Source organism: Castor canadensis, chromosome 5 (genome assembly GCF_047511655.1).
Source record: "Castor canadensis chromosome 5, mCasCan1.hap1v2, whole genome shotgun sequence".
In the NCBI taxonomy this organism is placed as follows: domain Eukaryota; kingdom Metazoa; phylum Chordata; class Mammalia; order Rodentia; family Castoridae; genus Castor; species Castor canadensis.
In genome coordinates this window covers 58,045,741-58,070,194 of record NC_133390.1, presented here as the reverse complement: position 1 = coordinate 58,070,194, position 24,454 = coordinate 58,045,741, and the positions used below count along the sequence as shown (strand labels likewise).

Genomic DNA, 24,454 nt, shown 5'->3' with positions numbered 1-24,454 from the left:
TAAAGTTTCATTTAGTGAAAGAAATAGACATGGTACCATATATTTTTCCAATGATTTCCATGAAGCTTATATAATTCATGCATATAAAAATATTTCTTACCATGAGACAAGTTATTATTGATCTGTTTGAGGGTGTAATTTTAGAGTATTTTCTTTTCTTTTGTACTTGGACCTAAAAATTTTCTCACAAGTGGAATAGAGAAGAGAGCAGGAAACAAAAGAGGCAATGAGGGTGAAGAGAACAGGTTCCCTGACAGAGCTGGTTTTCATGGTCCAAAACATACTGTTTCAGGTCTATAGACAGACTAACAGCAACCAAATCACCTGAAGCTTCTAAGAAAGCAGAATCTCAGGTCCCTCCTGAGACTGCTGCATTAAAATTTGTGTTTTTACAAGATATCTAGGTGGTTTCTCTGCACGTTCAAGTTTGAGAAGCACTGCTCTGAAGAGAATACTTAGGCAATTTTCATTTTGCAAGGCATACTTTTTCACATGTTTTTTGTCCTCAGGGACATGTTTGAAGTTACAGTAAACAGAGGAATTACTCCTTTGTTTGGGAGGATTTGCTAAAGCTGTAGAAAACATAGAAAGGTATAAATATAAATGTAACATAACATGCTTAGTGAAATATATCTCAAACATCTCCCTCTTTTTAAAATGCTAACATAACACGGTACAAAAGACAAGCATTAAGTATTTTAAAATTATATAATCACCTGCTCTCTTTATAGGCTTTCTAAAACCCTGTCCTTGTCTTCTTCATTCCTCCAGTAAGGAATTAAGTCCTCAGAAGGAACTAGGCATTAAATTTAAATGTCATAGAAATGATCTCCATCTGGCACACATGGGTCAGTCCTGATCTTGTTTGTGGGTGGAGTTCTCTCAACCCCTTTGCCTGGTGTGTGGGTGCATGCCTAGTAGTATACTCTCCACTCTGGGACATCACTTGCCAGCTCCCCCCAGTGGATTACTCTGTGTAATGCACTGTCCCTACCTATTTTTTTGTTGTTATTATTAATAACATACTGTTTTCCTAATTCCATAATTGTCTACAAATTAATTTGGGGCTGGAGGATAACATCACAAAAATGTTCCCCCAGAAGGAAGACAGCATGCATAATTGTTCTTATATTTCAAAACTTTGACCCCCAAACTTCATTTTCAAACTGAATCAACTACTCAAGGTCAGAATCAATAGTCTCAGTAACTTTTGATATCAACCTTCAAGGTCTTTGCTTATTAATTCCCATAGGGGTAACAAAAGTTACTCAATGTTTGACTAATAATCTGAAAGCCAGTACCACAGGGCACACAATTTTAATGAAAAGTATTTGAGTAGTTTTTTGCCTTATAAATAAAAGATGCAATCTTTGTATTTGCTCTAAGTCTGATCTGTTTCTGTGGAAAATTGGGCTCTTGTAAAAATCAAATCAGCAAAAAGGGAGATGGAGAGGTAATGACTTTGTGTCATTTATCAAATCTGCATTTTCTTTTGGCACAGTTGATGCTAAGAATCTCAGAAACAGTTTTCTCTTCTTTGAGTATGACCTCACCTCACTGTTTTCTACTCTGTTTCTGAAACTTGATATATTCTTACAATAAAATGGAAATCTTATTCATCAGCTTTAGGGACTAAGAAGAGGAGAAAGAAAAGATGGAGAGAAACATCAAATGGAATTTGGGTATGAGCAGAAGCAATTATGTAGAAATACGTGTGCTAAACTTTTCCAAAATGGATCAGAATTGAGCCAGTGTTTTAAAATGAAATCTATGTTATAATAAGCATAACCTTTCCTGCAGAGTTCAAATAATAGGTCCACATTTGACAAAAAAAAAGCTAAAAATCATTTAGACCAGTCACTTAAATCCTCTCAATCTCACTGCCATTTATGCCTGAGTAAGGGCCTTCCATGAAAGGACAGTTGTGATTTGTTGAAGCAGCCCAGGAATCTCTGTACCACTCTGTTAGAAATATGAGTTATGTTAAGCCCAAATCCATTTCTCATGCATTCTTTCATTCCTTCAGCTGTGCTAAGCATGAATACTTTACAGCTAACAAATCAGACATGGTCCACCCTGTCAGGAGTACCAGACGATCTAGCACTTCCAATCTAGCAGGGTGCTGTGGTCTGAATGTTTGTGTCTGTCCTAAAGTGATATGTTGAAATCCTAACTCCCAAAAGGATGTTATTTCTCTTTTAAAATTCTTTTTTATAGTGTATCTTAATTGTACGAAGAGGTTTCCTTGTGATATTTTCATAAAGAGGGTAGTATTTGGAGGATGAATCTTTGGGAGGGGCTTAGGTCATGAGAACAGAGGCCTCATGATTGGGATTAGTGTCATTATAAAAGACTTGCTCGTAAGAGCCCTCACCCTTTTGCTGTGTAAGGTTAGAGTGAGAAGACACCACATATGAATAAGAAGTGGGCCCTCACCCCATTTCATGTCTACCAGTCTACCAGAGACTTGATCTTGGACTTCTAGCCTTCAGAACCATAAAAAATAAATTTCCATTGATTATAAGCTGCTTAGTCTATATGATTTTGCTATAGCAGCTCAAGTGGACTAAGGCACATGGCTAAATCATTTTACAAACAATCAGAAACAGGGCTGTTGTCTCAGAGTAGAATGAAGCTGGAAGCCAGAGCCAGTGGCTGGGAATCCTCAGTCTATTCCCTGAAGGATGAGGAGGTATTAGCCAGCCCAACTGACTCTTCCCACTTGGAGTCATAAGGGATAAGCCTAAAGCCTCTCCAAATGACAGCCTTCTAGATATTTGAAGACAAGCTATGTCTCTCTTCATTCTCATTTTATCCTAATATTTCTCAGTTTTATTATTTTCTTAATTTGCATAGAATTAAATATATTCACTACTTCTAGCATTTTACTTTAAAGTGTACCCTAGAAACAAAATGTTCTACATGAAACCCGAACAGCCTTGACTGAAATGGGATCATTATTTTTCTTATGAATGGTTGTAATGTTCTTGGTACAGCCTAAAATGTATTAACTTTCAATAAGCATATTATTGATCCTTGGTGGCTTTATTATCAATTAAAGTGTTAATGTGTGTTCTTACAAAGTCAGATTTTTCTGTACTTATTTTTTTCCAAAAAGCATTTTGCAACCCTTGTGTATAATACATTTATCCCTATTAAATTTAATCATCTTATTTGACTATATTCATTCGGGTTGTCAGGACCTGTATTTGAATCTAATGTATTATCTTACCAGATTCATGTAAAGTCTGGGGGGGGGGTGCATTTTCTCAATGATTTCAGATAAATCCTGCCACATAGGACAGGAAAATCAAGCACTGAGCCCTCCTCAGATGATCCCCACTGAGGTAGAAATGGACAAAAACAGTTAACCAATTACAAGTTTTCCTGATTTCATTTTGATTTCCCAGTTTGTGCATAATTTTGAAAGTGGAGCATATATTTTTAGGATAAATATTTCCTTTAAAAATAGGTAGTGTTTTAATTCCTGGGTTAATGAGGGGCTCACAACAAGATTTTGTTTCCCTTTATCATACACTTTAGTCTCTAAGATCTCAGAAACTCACTATATCACTCCTAGGGCTACACACTGAGTGAAGAGTTCTGTGAAAATGTGAAAATAAGAGACAAGTTTAAGATACAGGGAAAGAAACAATTCATATCTTAAAATTCAGCTCATGAAGTTATGAATTTTATGTATTTATTTTGTTTTAAAATATTTTATTATAAATATTTTATGATTTATCTTTAAATTTTTTATTTTGGTGTTAGGGGTTGAATTGTGCCTATTTCAAATTTATATCTTGAAGCTGTATTTCCAGTACCTTGGAATGTGACTATATTTGGGTAGGAGCTTTAAAGAAGCACTTAAATTAAAATGGAGCTCTTAGGGTGGACCCTAATCCATTCTGACTAGTGTATTTATAAGAAGAGGAAATCTGAAAAACAAATGGTCTCTAAATTGAAGAGATGCCTAGCAGAATTGGAGAAAATCTTTGCTAGCTATACATTAGACAAGGGACTGATAACCAAAATATACATGGAGCTCAAAAAACTAAACTCCCCCAAAATCAGTTGCTCAATAAGTAAGTGAGCAACTGAACTAAACAGAACTTTTTCAAAGGAAGAAGTACAAATGGACAAAAACACATAAAAAATGCTAACCATCCCTGGCCATAAAGGAAATGCAGATCAAAACCACACTAAGATTCCACCTCAATCCTGTTAGAATTCTACCGTCAAAAACACTACCAACAACAAATGTTGAGAAGATGCAGGAAACCCTCACACACTGCTGGTAGGAATGTAAGCTAGTACAACAGCTATGGAAAACAATGTGGAGGCTTCTTAAAAAACTAAACATAGATCTGCCATATGATCCAGCAATACCATTAAGGGATATACCCAAAGGAATGTGACTCAGGTTATTACAAAGTCACTTGCATACCATATTTATTGCAACACTATTCACAATAGCCAAGCTATGGAAACAGCCATACTTCTGCCCCACTACTGATGAATGGATTAAGAAAATGTGGTATTTATACACTGTGGAATTTTATTCAGTCACAAAGAAAAATGAAATTTTGTCATTCACAAGAAAATGGGTAGAACTGTAGAACATCATCTTAAGAGAAATTAGGCTCAGAAGGCCAAAAATCACGTTCTCCATCATATGTGCATTATAGACCTAAAACAAATGCAGTAATATTATTAGACATGGGTCACACACTAAGGGGAGATCATACTCGGGAGGGATTGGGAAAGGGAAGGAAACCAAGAACTTGAATGTAGTTGATATGCTCACGTATTAGAGCGAAAAAAGTAATCTTAAACTGACCAAGGCCACGATGGGATGGAGACTAGGAAGTATTGAAGAGGTCTGGTGGAGATGAACCAATGTGGGTTGTAATACACATGTGCATAGACACAACACAAGGAATTTCCCTGTACATCTATCTTCATCTCAAACTAGCAAAAATGCTGTTTTTTCTTATATGTTTTTTCTTCAACAAAATTGGAGAACAAGAGGGCTGCAGTTGTGGGGGGTGGGGGCTGTGGCCCAAATAATGTATACACATGTAAGTAAATGTAAAAGCGATAAAATAAAATTAAAAAAAAAAAGAAAAAATTTGAATACAGACACCAGGTACTGGGCACACAAAGGGAAGACCATGTGAAGATGCAGCAGAAAGGCAGCCATTTGCAAGTAAGGTAGAGGAGACTTCGAAGAAACCAAAACTGCCAGTACCTTGATCTTGGACTTTCAGTTTCTAGAACAGCAAGAAAATAAGTATCTGTTCTTTAAGCTACCCAGTCTGTGGTATTTTTTCTGCTATAACTGCCCACAGACTAATATATATGGGAAATTTCAAAATCAGAAATAAAGAGAATTATACTAAAGTCCAATAACTCATCATCTAGCCTCCATGATGATCAACTGCTGGGTGAACTGATTTCATTTATACCTCCATTGATTCCCCCACTTGGATTATGAAGACATAATTCTAGATACTCTATACCCATAAGTATCTTGACCTGTATTTCTAAAAGTAAGTGCTCCTTAAAAACCACAGTACAAATGTTAAACCTAAATGCATCAATACTTCCTCATCATAATAAAATATCTAATTTACTGTTTATATTTCTAATTATCTCTTATCATAATACAATCCATAAGGTTCCCGTACCTATTCTCTACCCCTCTACCTCTCTCCTTGTTTAATCCTTGCAGTTTATTTGTGGGGGAAATGTAGTTTGTTGTCTTGTAGTTTTTATAGTCCAGTTTTGCTCACTGCATTCCTAGGTGTAGTTTGACACATTTTTTCCTTTCTGGGTTTTCATTTTGTTTTTGTGAATTGGTAGACTATAGACTAACAGCTTGATGAGATTCAAGTTTTTTTGTTGTTGTTGTTATTAAAATGCCTTTTCCTTGGAAGACTTATATTATCCAATAATTGCTTCTCATTTAATGATAGTAAGAGTTAATGATCAATGCCCAAATCCCAAAATTATTCTAATTCTATCATATTTTCTTAGCTTTAATACTTCTATAAAAAAATTTCCATTCATGTATAAGTTGATAACCCATATCTATTGGTGGTTTACAATTCGACAGAAGCAACTGAATTTTGTGCTGCTAAAAATTGTCTTGAATAAAAACTTGATATGGTAGGAGCTCAACAGAGATAATTAAAACATTAAGATATGATATGGACATTCTGCTTAATTAATTATATGGCATTAATGTGTACTCTGTTTAAATTGTTGCTTCATGTCAGCTCCCAGCAAATAACAGGATGGTTCAAGAGTTCATTGGACTGACTTCTGCTGAAAAAAAATCACATTCTCAGGTTTTATCCATTTACATTGCTTTCACCTGATAATTGGAATTATCATCATTGGCAACTCCTAAGCTTTCTGACTTCACTTGTATCATGATAATGACATTTTTACTTCTTCAGTGAAGTTTCTTGCAAAATATCTCAGAAGATCTCACTAATTACTGCAAATACAATGCTAAAACAGTCCAGCACCCTTGTTTTGTCTGGAATGAATACAATCTGATTCTTACAGTTTGATGTTCCCCTGCTACAGCTGAGAAAGAACTTGAGCTCTCTTCATCAGCCTGCTAATGTGCAGGTTAGTAAAGAAGAGTAGGCTATGTTTAAGGACTATGGATTTAATGCAACCAGAGATCTAACGTACATCATGAAGACTATAGGGAATAACATTGTACCATATAGGAGATCCATGAAAAAAACTGCAATAAGAATTAAATTGTATTAGTAAGAAAATCAAATAAGAATCCTTTAAGCACATTTAGCCATTTGATAGGCTTCCTGTACATCTGTGAATATAAGGAAAGTCTTGACAGAAAAATAATCTGTCCTAATTCAGAGTGGAGAGACACGTGTCATTGATGAGGTTATTACCCATGATAACACAGAGCTCTGTCATCTTTTAGATTATTATATCTGTTTTGTGTTTGAGACAGAATTTTCCTACATAGCCCAGTTTGGCCTGGAGCTCACCATCCTTCTGCCTCAGCCTGCTGAGTGCTAGGATTATAGGTCATTTCTTCCTAAGGAAAGAACTAAAAGAAACATAATTTTCTTCAGTTTTTCTTTAGAAGGTTTGTCCTAATGAGGTTTCTGCCCCTTTCAGTCTCCGTGCATAGAATAATGTTGTTCCCACCTGGGAGCCAAGATGCTCTGGGGAACCTCAGAGCATGACAGACATCCTTTAATATCTTAGTCTACCAATGATTGTCTAAAGTGGTATTGTACTGCACATATAAAATATATATATGCTTCATATTTTCAAATATGTATGTGTATGTAGTTGGGGGTAGTTAAATGTAAAATTACTCTAAAGTTTTATTTTAAATGACGCTAAAAAAAACTTGACATCCATATACAGAAAATGGAAACTTGACCTCTAACTCTCAAAAATCAACTCAAAAGCACCAAAGTCCTAAAAGTCAGACCTGGATGAATGAAACTATAAGAAGAAAACAAGTAAAACACTGAAGACATTGGTAGAAGCAATGGTTTTCTGAATGTAGCCCCCAAAACACAAGAAACAAAATTAAAAATAGCCTAATAGGATTATATCAAATTAACATAGATGAGGAAACAACAGAGTGAAGAAACAACTGACAGAATAGAAAGCATTTACCATCTACTCATTAGACAAATAATATCCAGAATATACAAGGAACTCAAAAAGCCTAATGTAAAACCAAATAATACAAATAAAAATGAGCAAATGGTCTGAAAGATATAAATAATTAACAAATATATGAAAAATGCTCAATATCATTAGCCATCAGGAAGGTGCAAATCAATCATTGCAAGGAGGTATCATTTCACCCCAATTAGAATGGCTATTATCAAAACAAAAAATAACAAATGCTGACAAGGATCTGGAGAAAAAGGAACTTTCATACATTATTTGTAGCAATATAAATTAGTAGAGCCATTATGAAGAACAATATGGAAAGTCCTCAAAAAACTAAAAATATATCTACACATGACTCAGTTATTCCATTTATGGGTGTATATGCAAAGGAAATGAAATCAGCATAGCAAAGAGATACTGCACATTTGTTATGGCACTATTCGCAATAGCTAAGATATGGAATCAGCTAGATTAGCCATCAATGGATGAAGAAAGAAATTGTGGTAAGTGTACACAATGGGCATTATTCAGCCATATACGAGAATGAAATTTGCAGCAAAATGAATGGAATTGACATTATTAAGTGACATAGAATGACAAGTACTCTATGCTTTTTCTCATGAGAAGATTTTAAAAAGTTGACTTGAATGTAGAATGGTGATTATTAGAGGTTGGGGAGGGAGGGATGCATAAAGGAAGGACGGATTTGATTAGTTCATTGTATGTGTATATTGAAACATTACACTGAACCCACAAATATGTACAATTTGTACATGCACATAAAAATAAAATATTTTTTAAAGTGGCATTAAATTCATAATATGCTTTTTGTCATCACATTTTCTTAGGTTGGAGGATGGTGGTTTGAAAATTTTTGCAGCTTAGGGACCTCCTCATATTTAAGAAGGTGGATAACCACAGATAACCACTGACTTGGAACTAGAGAAAATCTTAATACACTGCCAGGTGAAATGACAAATGTGAATGACACTAGATTGAATGGACTAACTCTGCAGATGCCTGGAATTTGCTGCACTGCCTACTGTGTTTATAGCACACTGGAAAAGTGAAAATGTTTTGGTAGAACTGCCATACACTTCCACCACTAATGGTACCACACCAGGAGCCAAGCGAAAAATGGGAAGGACTGTGACGCTCCACCACCAGAAAAGACATTGTGCCTTGCTTTTGTTCAGTTGGATAGACATATGTAGAGGCCTGTTCATCTCACATCCACTGCAGACTCTAAGCCTTCATGGTAGACTTTCCTGAGAAGCCATAAATTGTGCTCATGGTTCTCTTCAAGAGTGGACCAGGCATCACTGTCAACTGACGAGTTGGCATTAGCAATTGAAACGAGTTTGGCATCCCTAATCCAGAACTGTGTTAAGACTATAAATGATAAATGATAATACTTAAGAACTTATTAGGATGTATCTGACGTCTGACTGTTATGTTAGCTAAAGATGAAAAGAGTAAGAACAAACAACAATGGTCAACAGAGGAGGAACCATGGCTTAACAGTCCCTTGAGAATGGATGTATAATTTCTATTGTAGGAAATCTTTCAAAACAGAATATAACTATCAACTTAGATGCAGAACCATATTAAGGCAGGAACCTCACTTAATATCTTCTTTGTCCCATGATTTTCTTGGTGCTTTGAGTTTAAAAACTATTTTAAGCTTCCTTATTTTAATGGAGACCATCACAGCTCCGCTTCAATAATTTACCCTTGAATTTTATTCTCTCCTTAGCTAATTAAGTACCTGGATGTCATTGTCTAGTCTGTGAACAGATATGAAGCTGACATCTGGAGGATGTCAGCTATTTTACCTATTGTTAATAGATAAAATCTAACCATGCAAACTTCGCTTTTAGTTACTGGATTTCAGCAAATTTTTAGTAAGTTATTGCTGGTTTTAAAAGACTCCTGAAAAATTAATCAGATTAATTCAAGCATTAGGAATTTCTGAATAAAGTATTCTGTACAGAGCTAAGAATAAATTAACCTTTTACAGTTTATCTCAGACATACTTGTTTGAGAAATTGAGACTTTTCATTCTGTGTACCCCAATCCCAGACAGATTATCAACATTAATTCAATCAGCTTGTTGATTCTTCAAACACAAGTTTCAAAATATGTATTCTTTCATAACTCTGGATATTAACTTTGAGCTTTCAGCCATTTACTGTTTAGAGTAGTAAACTGATATTTTAAATCACTCTATCCTGGGGATACTAAAATAATAGCATAATTTTGGAGTCAATAAATTGTGGGTTATCTGCATGGTTTGTTTCATAGATGATTGGAAATATTTTAAATGTATTTTTAAGGTCAATTACTTTTTATATTTCATAATTTCACTCTTCACATCTAGGTGAAAGATCAATCTAAAATCCTTCAATAAGACACATGAACACAAATATCACTTATTAACACATATCCATAATTTTGTACCACTTTATTTGTGAAGGCCGACCTACAGCAGTGAATTATTATCATTATCAATTTTATGATTTCTTGCCAGAATAAGTTAGACAAGAATTTTTACAAATGCAGACTTAGCCTGCTCCCTGCAGCTGCAGTTTGGAAATGTCAGTACATGGGAACCTTCCAGTGTCAATCATCATCACTACCATTTTGGAATACTTGGATTTTGATGAAAAAAATACCCAGAGTAGTTGTTGAAATCTCTATAGACTGAATGATACTTAAAAGAAACTAGACACACAGGTGATGTGTTTCCTCCCACTTCGGGCTGCTTTACTTATCAGCTTGCTGTCACACTTACCCAGCCCCTTGAGTTCACTCCAGGGAAATTTTGTTTTAATACCATAATAACCACAGATGCAAGTTGTACATGTGGGAGCAGCTTCTATCTGAAGGAAAATAGTTGACATTGCACTGGAAGTTAACAAGAATCCACACCCCCAGAAATCTTTATTTGATTCCTTTGCCTTCATATCTGTCTTATGTATTATTATGTCGTCTATTGGATATGTTTTTTAGCTGTTTAGGCTAGTGAGTTTTCCAGTTGAGCCTTTAACAGATAGTGATTCTTTATTATTATTTAATCCTCTAAGAAAATGTTAGCACTGTGCGTTTGTTACTGTAAACAAGATCCTATGCAGAGCCAGTCTTCAACCTCTGGCTGTTGAAAGAGAATTAAAGTATAATGTGTAAGTGTAAGGGTGGTATGATCACAGAGCAGAGGAGAAAATATCACTCCAGCCTAGAGGAATGTGTCCTTGTGTTTTTAACAACCCACTAGCTTTCCACTCTTAAGATGTTTGTGTTGGGAATCACAGTGGATATTCATCTTGTAAGTTAACTATGTTGTGTTAACTGTTTTAGTTAATGTTTTCTGGGAGAGACATTATTTTACTTTCATTGCTCTCCCAAACCACACACTAGTGTGGTTTTTTCAGGAATGGCAGCAGCAACATTTTTGAGGGATTGTTAGGTGTAGATGTTGAGGCTACACTGTTATAAAAGCACATCTCCTCCTATGGAAAAATGAGATCTTTCTGGGGAATAAATATTGAGAGATAATAAATACTATCCACCAGGAACTTAAATTTCTGTGGGTCTATATCATATTTCCCTCCTTTATGGGAAAATGTACATAACACAATTTGCCATCTTTTTCAAGTGTACAGGTCAATGGCATTAAAATAACATTGTTGTATAGCCATCCCCACCATCCACTTCCAGAACTCTCCTTGCCTTGTAAAACTGAAATGCTACACTCACTAAGCAACAATTCATTTCCTTTACTTTCATGTTCTTTCTAATTTTTTTTGTCTCTGTGATTTCGACTCCTATGATATGAGAATATAAGTGGAATTGTACAGTATTTGTCTTTTCCTGACTGGTTTATGTCACTTGATAGAATATTCTCAAGGTTCACTTATGTTGTAGCATACGTCAAAAATTCCTGCCTTTTTAAGATTGAATGATCCATTGTATTATATGCCATATTTTCTTATTCATTTGCCTGCAGATGGACACTTGGATTTCTTCCACGTTTTAGCTATTGTGAATAATACTAATATGAACAGCATGTACAAATATCTGTTCAAGATCCTACCTTCATTTTCTTTTTTAGCAGTTTTCAAGTATATCATTTTTAACTTTGGTCACCATAATGTACAGTAGATCTATTGGACTTATAACTAACTGAAATTTTGTTTACTTTGACCAACATCTTCCCCAATCTTCCCCACCCCCCTCTTATAACCACCATTCCACTCTCTGCTTCTAAGAATTCAACTATTTTAGATTCTGCATACAAGTGAGATCATGCAGTATTTGTCTTTCTGTGCCTAGGTTATTTCGTTTAAGAGGAAGTAATTTGACTGTAAGTATGAGGGTTTATCTCTGAACTCCATTGGCTTATACATCCTTATGTCAGTGCCACAGTACTTAGATTTCTGTAGGTTTATTTTTGAAGTTAGGAACTCTGAGTTCTCCAACTTTATTCTTTTAAATTTTTGTTGTTGTTTTGCTATTCAGGGTCCTTTTAGCTTCTGTATGAATTTTAGGATGGATTTTTCTGATTCTTCAAAAAGTGACATTGGTATTTATCACCAAATGTGGAAAGCTTTCAGCCATTATTTCTTTAAATGGTCTGTATTTCCCTATCTTTCTCCCTTCTTCCAGAACACTGGCAACATGTATGTTGGTCAACTTGCTAGTATCTCCCTGGTACCTTAGGCTCTGGTCACTTTTCTTCAGTTTCATTTGTTATTGTATTGTTTTTAGCTTCAGAATACCAAATACTGGGCAAAGAGCAGAAATTGAGTCAGAATTAAAAGCACAAAAAGCAGAATCCTAAGGAGAATTTAGGACAAAAGCAGCTCAGGATTTTGTGAGGAGGCAAGACAGAAACTTAGGAGTTTGTGAGCTCTGTTTCAGCCCAGCCAAAGGAGGAAGTTTCTTTCCCTGCTGATATTAACAGCAAATCAAATTCTGAGCCTGATTTTAATAGGAATAGTAAGGTGTATGGCCATTAGCAATTTTTTCTTTGCGTGAATTTAATGGCCATACATTAAAGTTGTTATAAGGGCAGCCCGTTTTATTTATTTACAAGATTTGTATTTCAGAACACACTTTTTGAAATTTGTGTATTGATGAAAATGTTCTATATCTGCCACATTTTAAGAGCTCCATAGCCATATGGCCTTGTGAGTAGTGGTTACCATATTGGGTAAAATACTAAACACAGATTCTTATTTGGTTAGTTTTTTTTAAAAAAAAACTTTTAAAAGTACTTCATGCACATGTGAAAATATTCAAAGTGCTGACAAAAGTCAAAAGTGAAAAGTGAAGTATTTTTCTTTGCTTTTCTTTAATCTCTTCTCTAAAGGTGTTTTATGTTAAAAAGTTTCTTTTGCATCATCTCAGGAAAAGAAAAAGTATAACCAACTCATCTTCATATAAACATTTTGTAATTTGTAAATTACAAAAACTTGAAGTGCTACCTTGTATCTTTTTTTAAAAAAAAAATTAAACCTGTATCTTAGAGATCTTGATGAAATACTACATTTAGCTCTACCTTACTTTTTTTTTTAAGGTTGCACAAGGCTCCACTGTTTGAAAATGGGTTTATCAGTTCTCTATTCACAGGCTTTTACATATGTCCAATTTCTTGCTATTCCAACAATGCTGTAATATATTCCTAGCAATGAAATTGTTAGATTAAAAGATAAAAGCACAATCTCTTAAAGAGGATCTTAATGATTTTCCATGATGAATGGATTTTCCAGGCCAGGAGAGAGTACAGAATTTGGGACTTGGACAGATCATAAACAATAAAGCCCAGGAGGAAAAGGAACTAGAGATAATATAAAAAGGTTAAAAAAAACCTCTGGCTGTGTGATAGCAATGGGAAGTAGTTGTATTAATAGTTTTAAAAGTGGCCTTTAAAGTTTAATTGGTACAGTTCTTCCTAGGAATATTTAAGAACAATACTTTAGATGTAACTGTGCTTTATTTCAACAATAAAAGTCTAACTTTTATAACTGCTATTGTGTTTAGTTTTATTGTAAAGATAGTGCACATTTATCGCATATAATTTGAAGATGCAAGAAAGTATAAATCAATAAATATTTCACCTATAACATCACTCTTTAGAGATAATCAATATTAGTACATTAATCCCTTATTTCTGTGTAGTATTAGTCTTTACACAGTTCAGAGCACATTTAATATACCTGAACTTACAACCATTCTTTCCCTTGCTAATCATCTTCCATGGATTGGTTTTATTTTCTCATTATTCATTGCTTTCTTTCTTTCTTTTAGGTAATAGAAATCTAACATTGTTTTGGAATGAATTTGGATACCAGAATAACAAGGACAAAGAGAAATCTTTAGAGTCTATTCAATACCAAAGAAGACAAGCTATGGCTATCCCAATCATCATGCAATGTGGTACTGAATTCTATTGTAATTAACAAATATTCACAGGTTTCCAATATGTACATTATGGTGTTAAGAAATGGTGGATTAGAGACAACATTCTTGCTTTCAAAGAGGTTATAGTCTAAGAGAGAGGATAAAATAATTGTAATAGAAAGAAACTTAGGTAAATGAAATAATAGAAGCAAAGAGTTCTTTGAAAGTACAAAGAAAAAGAGTGGGGCAGCAGAGGCAGGACTTCATGACAGAGGAAGCATTTGTAATAACCTTTAACATAGGATTTTGATAACAGAGATGAAACACAAGGAAATTTGAATTAATATCTGGTGCATACTTCAGCTAAAATATTTGTTATAGAGAAATTGAAATAGCATTTTTTCTATGCACTTAATGTTAATATGTAACACTATGTCTCAAACATAGTAGGAATTTTGTGATTGATAACTGAATGTATGAATGGTGAATAAATAATAAAAGACAAAAATAATACATTGGGTAAATATGTTAGAGGACCTTGAATCCTAGGATGACTTTTTACTTTGGTAAGTAATAGGGAAATATTGGAAGTCTTTCAATAGGAGAGCAACATCCTTGAGTCATTGAGCACTTGATATGTTTTCTAGCCACTGAACAAATGGCTGTGGAATTAAAGGCAATCTATTTGCTGCAGCAAACAGTCCAGTGGGTAAGACAGACAAGTGTTAGGAAGGCACGTCCCCAGCCTTTCTCCTGGTACATTCTAGGAAGGATTGGACTGGTCTGATGTAATTTGTAAAAAGGCAGTTCAGTGAAGAATGATTTGCTGGAGAGCCTAAACAAAGGGAAGGATCATGTCTCAGATGATATATTACTGTTGTAATCTAAGATCGAGGGGAGAAGTCATAAATGTCTGAATTAATGTGTGACAGTGATATTGAAGATGAACATGTATGATAGATATTTAGAACATATGGCTGAGGAAATAGATGATACTATGTGACAACCTACTAGATGACAGTAATAATGGCTGACAATTACTGTGTATTTTTCATGTGCTGCCAGGTACTGTTAGAATCCAATTTCCAGTACCTGAGAGCTATATGAAATAGGGGCAATTACTTGACCTCTCAAAGGCTCAGTTTCCTGATTATAAAATGAGGCTAACACTTGGAGTTATTGTGAGCATAATATGAAATAATAAGTGTGATGTTTATTAAAAGCTTGGAAGTATCTAGCAATTTGGCTTTTATTATTATAATGCCATTTCATCCTCAATAACTGTTTTAGATAAGTACTAAGATTAATCTATTTTTACAGATGATTTTCTGACACACAAAGAAATTAAGTCATTTGCCCAAGATCATAGAGGTTGTAAGAGGTGGAGCCATTCAGTTTCTCAACCACTGTGTAGACTGTCTCAGCGTTAGATGTAGAGACCAACTGTTTACCTAGGAGCTGGTAGCACTGTGTCAAGAGGGAATCTAGGATAAATTTTACTGTGGTCTAAAGAAAGTGGAGTGTATAGGCAAGGAGGGACCATAGGGTGAAAATGGACAAAGAAGTCAGACACTTCAGACTGGAGAGTGAGAGAAGAGCAGAGAAGAAAATGTGAAATGACTCAAAGACCTTGACTTTCTTTGTTACATTAGTCATGGAGTTGGAGATAGAAAGTGGTACTGTCAGCATATGGGTAATTGGAAAATGGAGTGGCAGGAATTCTTCTTGTAGGTTCTTTTTGATTAAAAGTAACAGAAACCAACAAAAGAGAATTGAAGCAATGATGATAATGATGATGATGATAAAACTTGGTGGGATCCTAAAGTAGCTCACAGCATCTTAGAATAATTTTGCCATTAATCACAACTATTATGAAGGATTCACTACTTTTTCTATGTGCATATTGATATCATATAATAGATTAATTTTTGATTGTGATCTCTTTTGTGTGATTTTGTTTTGTTTATCAGATCTTTGCCTTAAATGGAGAGTTTTGCCCTCCTCTACTAATTATCAGGAAAAAGAATTTGTTGACATGTGGATTTGTGCTAATAATCCTAATCTCTCAGAAAACAGGTAGTTTTTGATAATTTTCCTAAAATTCTTCATTAATTTTTAATTGCTAAAGTCTGTATTATGAAACTGGAAAATGTTGGCTATAGATAGATTTTAGCATAGTAGCTGGTTTCTCTTCAAAGTCTTTCTAGCCCTTGATTACCTACAAAAAGATTATTTTGCTTGTTTGCTTTTCCATCCTAAAAGAGATCTGGACGTAATGATCTGCAGACGTCAGGGTGTGTGTGGCTTTCTACTTTCACCAGCAAGAGACTATGGCCTCCTGAGTTCTGCCTTCCAGTTCATTTTCACACAACATACAAGAGTGTAACTCAGAGGGCATATCCAGGAGCATTAAACTGTTAGACCATATTTTTTCTATTTAAGTCGTATATTGATTTTATTGCTTTATGTTTTGAAGGAAGAAGTTCAGACTAAAACAGGAAAAAGACTGATTAAATATTGATGGATGTCAATGTTATTACAAGTCTTTTTAGACTAATATTCTTTCCCTAGAGAAAAAGAGCTAGCATGCCGCTTAAACAAAGGCATCCCTAATTCAAGCATTGCTTTTCTGTGCAATCTATTCTAAATCCTCTGGCTGGTGGATAAGTGGATCAATGTTGCTAATATAGACATTAAGGTAATAATTCTTGTTGGGTTATTTTTATGCAGTTCTGGCAAAAAAAGAGCAAAAATTTAAAAAGTAAAACATGAAGAAAACATCCAAAAGCTGCTGTTCAAACCCTTTTTGCCTGAAGTCTCCAGGTTAATTTTATTTAGAGACTGAAGAAAAATGTCAGAGGTTGCAAGAACTCTTATATTTCACATGGCTTAAGAACTTTTCACTCTTGCTTTCTTATTCAGCAACATGACCTGCATTTTTCCAAAATAAAATTTGTCACAGAACCAAAATACATTACAAAAGATAAATGCAGAACTGTCCTAATTAAATTGTAGGCAGGAAACTGGGGACCAAATGTAGCACTTCCATTTCTGTTCCCTACTGTCTAATTTCTGCAAAAGGCCCAGCACTTTAGAGAGCATCATTACAGTGTGGTCCAGTGTCACTTCTTTATTTTAGAAAAGTTAGAATGGAAACCCAATCAGGACAAAGTAACCTCTTCATTAGTTACTGGCCAAGATCTTCTGACTGCTAACCAGACTCTATGCCTAATTTAGAATTTAACTCCCAAATAACAACAAAGTATGGGCTCAGTTTCAGTGTGAATAGTTAATAATCATAATCATTTACTGTGAGCTAAGAACTTTTCATACAGCATAAGATAGTGTTTAGAGTCCAAACTCTGGGGCCAGACTGCCTGGTTTTAACCCTGCCTCTACTCATTGTAAGACCTGAGACAAATGATAAAGCCTCTCTCACCTCCTCTTTTGGTTTTGCAGTCCTGGAGATTAAGGGGTTAAACCTGAGAACCTCAAGCTAGGCAAGTGCTGTACCACTTGAGCCATGCCACTGGTTTTTTTTTTTTTGCTTTTAGTTTGTTTTTTCAAATAAGGACTCCTGCTAACTTTGCCCAGGCTCTCAGACCTCCATCCTCCTTTCTCTGTCTCTGGACTAACTGAGATCACAGGTATTTGCAATCATGTCCCACTTAAAACCTCTCTTCAACTCAGTTTCTGGTCCTCTAGAATAGGGTATAACAATAGTACCTTGATGCATCTTCTTTGGGACCAGCTGAACCCCTTATCAGGATAATCTGCTGAAAGTGCTTGGTCTCCTGGGGTCCTTATTAACAAGCCACCAGGATTTAGGCCACTCACCATGGATCTGAACACCAGCCTATGATTTATTAGTCCAGTCTTGGACATTGTCAGCCCCACAGACCTAGGAATGTGCTCTTTACAGCTTCCTTTATTTCTACATCACCATTGTCCCTGAATTGGTATGCTCTTCTCTTTAATAAGTAGTGATACCATCACAGAGCACTGCAGAATTATTTTCAAAGCTTTGCTAATTCTGTCTCTTTTACCCATCCAAATAATGTCATTTGTGAAGAGAGGAAAGATAAATTTAGTTGTGTCAACAGAAATTGATGGACCTTAAAAATCTAAAATGCAAAATTGCTTCTGTTTATGATGTTTTCTTTAGTCCTTAATTCTTTAAATACACTGACATAATATTGACCATCTGTGTTTAACTTCCACTGAAAAGATTATGACAAAATATGCGTAAAGTAGCAGCAGAAGGTTCAGAAAAGATGTAAAGAAAAAGTCCTGCTCATGAGGGCAGTTTGCTGAGTGTTGGCACTTCCTGCTGTTACCAGTAGCGTAGAGACGATGTCACCCTAAGGAAGAGGAATTCAACTGGTGACTGGGCTCAGTCCTCTGATTCAATATCCTAAGTTTGGACACATATCAAAGGATATATATGCCTTGAAATATGTCCTGAGATATATGAACTATTAGGTTTGGATAGAATCATAAAATAAGTGCATTAAAATGATGAGAAATGAAGTATGGTTACTTAATAGACAAAGTCCTTGTGAGTACAGGGACAGAGTAATGAGGTGAAAAGTGGCATTGTCTGTACTTACAGAAAATACAGCTCATTGTCAGCAGCTGTGGTCAGGAGGGTTAATGTCAACAAACAGCATTTGAATGAACCAGAACTTGGGCCAGAAACATACTAGCATTCTCTTCTATTGTATATTATATCACTCTATCTTTACCAAAGCTCTGTGAACTTTCCCCATTTCTCAGAGGAGAAAATAGAGAGGCTAGGAAAAGTTCAGTAATTTGCTTGGGATTCCTCCCCATAGCTGAAACTGGAAGCCAAGAATATGATGCAAAACCTGTTCTGTTTCTGCTTTACCAGCCTCTCTCAGAAGGCATCCTTTTACATTCCAGAAAACCTAAATCCACTTGCTTTTTAGTGACCCAAACCCAGACCAGGTAAAATGGAGCCAGTTTTTTCACAATACTAAAGTTTCATTTTGTTTTCCGCTTCAAGCACAGACGGAGGCTATACATTTTTGTCACAGTACGTGAAAAACAGATATCAGTACACTCTCATGACATTCATGCTATGCACTTATCTTCATTGAAAGTAGGGATCACCAGCAGGGTAAAAATGATGCCTATTACTTGACTGAACCAAAAGTGTCTGAATTTTGAAAAGGCATTAATAATGTTTATGGGTTGTATTGCATATTAAAATTTATTTTTAAAAAATCTTTAAATGAAGACAATTAAGTGAACTGCACCACCATAAAATATTTAAGTTGTCCCTCTTCTGAATTAAAAATGTAATGTTGCCACAAGGTTCTTTTCTCAAATGAAATACAGGCCTATATAGGTACTACCCCATAAAATCCACACTGTGGGTGGCTGTATATATAGTAGCTGTTCCCAGGATTTGTTTATCTAGCACCTTTCATTGAAAATAACAGTAATAGCAAACACCATATGTGGGTGGAATTAAGTGTTTTTTCACAGTAGTTACTGAATTTGATTGTAGTTCCTCACTCTTCTCTGTTGGTAGGGGGCAAGAAAAATATATGTTGCTGCCCTAAAAAACAGAGCAATGGTGGCTTTTATTGCTTCAGTTTTCCTTCACTGTTTCAGATGGGGGAAGCCCATCTCAGCTTCCTTCTCCCTCTCCTGACCTAACACACATGCATTTTCTGCAAACGTTGACCCTCTCTTCTCATTTTGGTAACTTTGTCCTAAATGGAACTCCTCCCACTTATCAATAATAGAAAACTCTTTGACCTAGGACAGGCTCAAAGAACTGAACTCAACATTTTTATGCCCACTACCACACATTCCTAGCCATGCGCTGAGTCAGAGCTGTGCTCACAGGGGGTTGAACTTCATATCCATATCAAGCCTTAATATCAAAGTGAAAAAAAAATCACTTAATTTTTTTTAACAGCTTGGCTAGCTCAGCACTCCAGATATAGCCTTAAAAACAAAAAGAAGAAAAAGAATGGCCTCAAACCTTCCAAACCCTGTCTTTAAAGTCTTAGTAATTTTTGTTTTGTAACCAAAATGAGGAAAATGCATATCCACATCCATAGTCTGTTCCTTGTTCACTAACACGTAACTCTACACAATTATGTAATAAAAAAGGCTGAAAGGCAGGATGACTGCCAAATGCAGATATTCTGACAATGACAGGGCATTTGGGAAGGATGCTACAGACAAAGTCATTCAGAACTTTTTGATGAAGGAATTTTACAAGTCTTCATAACCCCGAAGTTTGTCCCATGAGTTCCAGAGACAGAATTATGTAACATATTTTAGAGAGATGTATAGATTTCTACTCCAAAAATATTTTTTGTGAGTGTGTGGGAAATGTTTGGCAGTAATGAGGGTAAGTCTCAATGAACCAAAAAAAAAAATTTTTTTTCAAAAGACTCACTTCAGGAAAATGTAGGATAAGTGAACCATTAGCAAAACAATTAGTATTCTACTATCCTCCTAAACATATGCTACCCTCCATATTTTCCATTTAGCTCTTTTCCATGCAAATGGAGATTTAAGGTCATGTATTACCAAACATCATCCATATAATGATCTCCCTTTATATTTGATTTTACATATATAACAGAAAATGTAACTTCTTGTAGAAGTAAATCATCTTTTAGAGATAGCAAATAGTTTCATATTTCTTCCTGATGTTAATCTTTTACTTTTTGATGTGAAGTTGTCATCAGATAGAATATCTACCTTCCATCCCCCTGGGCACCATGGGCACAGTCTCATCATCAAAAAATGAGAAAGAGAAGCAACTTAGAGAGTCAGTCCAAAGGTATCAAAACAAACTGGCAGAACTGCAGCCACAGGTGAGCTGTTATTAGTTCTTGGTAATTCAACTGTTGGTTTTCTATGTGAAAATTGACTAATATGGTTTACCCAAGTGAAATATGTAGCCTCCTCTATCTTTTCTTTTTACTATTTCCTTTTAATTTTGTATCTAAAAACTATTCTAGAGGGTGAGTCCAGAGAAGGGAAGAAAGTTCTCTGCATGTGTTATCAAAGCCCATCTTTATAACAATGCACATGAGGAATACGGGCATTTATTTCTTCTCTACAGCTGTACATAGAAATTCATAGAGCTCAGGCACCATGTCTAATGGTCAGGATGAGAACACAAGTCTGTATGACTACAAAGGTTATGCTATTGTTATTCCAGTAGGCTTCTTCCCTGAGGGTGGACGTTTTTATGTAAAGAGATCTTTTAATCAGTATTAGCCTACTAATACAGAAAGTCAAGCCATATTCAATTTTTTAAAAAAAACTCAATAAATAAAACATTACTGTTAGTGAACATAAGTAAGTATGACAATATTGGGTGAAAGAAAATGTGACATGCAACAAATTACTTCAGTTTTTAACTAATAAATTAGTTAGATTTCTGTTTACTTTATAGACTTGGCACTCAAATTCAACCTTTTAAACTTTATATACAGCCTGTCAGTTTTCTCAAGTAAAATTTGAGGTCAGCAGCATGTCCAGCGTGTGTTGATTCCTCTGTAGATGTCAGGAATTAAATACTCACTAGAATAGAAAATTCAGTGATAGAGTGAGAATCAAACCTTCCAGGCTAAACACATTATTACATGCATTCCTGGGCTCCCCACAAGATAAGAGTTTTATCCTCTTACCTTTCCTGTCTTGCTAGGGATCTGCAGTTCAAATCAGCTACCAACTGAGTATCAAAGACTCTTGCCTCTCCCCGTTTAGCCTGGAGTCTTAGCCTTTCCTGGGAGGTACTGAAATCAGTAGAAACATTCTCCTAGGCACTCTTGCTTTCAAAAAGCAGCTCAGCTTTCTACAGTCCATAGAGCTTCTGGTTGTTGGTTTTATAACAAAAGTCAGAAGTAAAACTATCAGAGCCTGTGATTATATTATTATTTAGAAAGTCAGTAGATTGAGGTCTTTGCATTCTGGAGTATCTTAATTTGTTTTGTTTCTTATTTACTGCTCCTTATAGATTTGTGAAGGAATTCAGCAAATCCAGAATTCTTCGCTGTCTCTGGGGTTTTTTCTCTTTGATTTAGAGGTCAGAGCTGACTTTTGGATATTAATAGTGAATGTTTAATTAGCTTGTTGTTTGTTAAGGACTGGACATTTTATTTGATGGCATTTATTTTGATGGCAGCTAGGTGATGGAATAACAGGTTTGGGTCGTCAGTTCTACTCATTTTTTTCTTTCTTGATAGTTGGTTTTCCCATAAAAATTTAAACCAGGGTTACACATTCGGTTTGCTTCAAATGTAACAAAGAATTTTAGGAGTACTTATACAGAAGTCTACTGGCATTAGTTTAAAGACTGTAAGAATCCTTACTCTCCTCTCTGTTCCTTTCCTAAAAGAAAAATGTCACAAAATCTGCTCATGAAAATAGTCCTAGAATCTTTAACAAACTTTCCAGTACTCTGGGCCCTTAACTGACCCAACACAGGCAGTGAGTTAATTCTCAGGTGGTCATTGAGCACATACTTCTCTTGAATCCATTTCAGGCTAGGCCTTGTGGGAAATTCAAAATAACTAACACTGGAATGTAACCTCCATAAGGCAGAGATAGTCTCAGTTTTACTAACAGTGACTTTTTCTTACCCAAAACAGAACCTGGCATGTACTAAGTACTCATTAAATTGTTGTTGAATCAATAATATACAATTTTTTTTAAATTACTTATTTATTTTTATTGTGCTGGGTGGGGCTACGTCATAGCATTTTAAAAAGTTCTTAAAATATATCACATATATCATACCTGAATTCAACCTCTCCATCATTCTCATTTATCCCCTCCCATTCCTGTACCAGTTTCAACATGTCTCATTTTTCCATTCACACACATGTGTACACAGTATTTGCACCATATTCATCCTCCCACACCCTTCCCCTCCTTTCCCCTTCCACTGGTACCAACCCCACCAGGTAGGACCTGTTAGAACCTCCTATTCTCTGATTTTGTAAAAGGAAAAAAAAATAACATTTTTGTTTGTTTAAGATAGTTTCAAAAGGAGTTTCCTTGTGACATTTCCATGTATGTATGTATTATAACCTGAATTGGTTCATCTCTTCTATTTTTCTTCTTTCTACCTTAGCCCCCTTCTTATGGTGATTTCAGTAGGTTTAAAAATTCTATATTCATTCGTGTTTAGAGAGTACATCAACCATATTCACCTTCTTAAGTAATTTCTTTTACCCTACCCCTCTTTTATGTGACCTCCCCTTAGTGTGATCTGTTTTTCATAATATTGCCGTATTTGTATTAGGTCTATATTCCGCATGAGAGAAAACATGCAGCTTTTGGCCTTCTGAGCTTGGCTAACTTCTCTTAAGATGATGTTCTCCATTTCCATCCATTTACCTGGAAATAACAAAATTTTAATCTTTGAAATAAAAGAATAAAATTAATAAAATTCCATTGTTGGTAAATACTACATTTTCTTAATTCATCAGTAGTGGGGCATCTTAGCTGTTTCCATAGTTTAGCTCTTGTGAATAGGTTGCAATAAACATGGTTGTGCAGGTGTCTTTGCTGTAACCTGACTCACATTCCGTCAGGTATATCCCTAGGAGTGGGCTTGCTGGGTCATATGCTGGTTCTAATTTTAGATTTTTTTGAGGAGCCTCTATATTATTTTCTACAGTAGTTGTACTAATTTATATTCCCACCAGCAGTGCATGAGGCTTCCTTTTTCCCCAGATCCTTGCCAACATTTGTTGTTGTTTGTGTTCTTGATAGTAGCCATTCTAACAGGAGTGAGGTGGAATTATAATGTGGTTTTGATTTTCACTTCCTTTATGGCCAGGGATGTTGAGCATTTCTTCATGAGTTTTTTTTTTTTTTTTTTTTTAAGCTATTTGAACTTCTTCCTTTGAAAAAGCTCTGCTTGGCTCATTTGCTCATTTCTTCATTGGGTCATTGATTTTTTGAAAGCTTAGTTTTTTTAGCTCCCTGTATAATAATATATAGTCTTTATAGAAGTCTAATAACTATTTAAAATCAGTTACCACTGTACAACAATATTATTTCAACACTTGTCTGATAATACCTGAAACTGCAATAGCAGTTTATTACAAGGAGATTGTGAGGACAGCTTCAGTCAAAGAAAGTTTCATAGAGGTAGTAACCCTGAACTTGTGTCTTGGTCTATTTAGGGCAAGTTTAGGGAAATGGACAGAGCTTTCTAGGTGAAAACAATATCAAAGAAGACTTGGAAATGAGCACTGATTTGTTCCTTCAAGGAACTGACCTTTTAAATTACACATTAAACTGAAGTATTAAAAAAAAACTAATATTTTTGTGGTATATCAATCTCTTAATAACAGAGCAA

The 24,454-nt window shown here is 35.2% G+C and overlaps 1 protein-coding gene across 1 annotated transcript in view; it reads left to right on the top strand.

The window, feature by feature from the left end:
* Morc1 (MORC family CW-type zinc finger 1) overlaps positions 1-24,454 on the top strand; it is a 155,339-nt gene that overhangs the window by 59,200 nt on the left and 71,685 nt on the right. Inside the window, 4 exon segments of the mRNA XM_020151220.2 lie at positions 13,993-14,121; positions 16,056-16,161; positions 20,810-20,948; positions 21,119-21,121. Of these exon segments, the coding sequence (XP_020006809.2) occupies positions 13,993-14,121; positions 16,056-16,161; positions 20,810-20,948; positions 21,119-21,121 (377 nt within the window).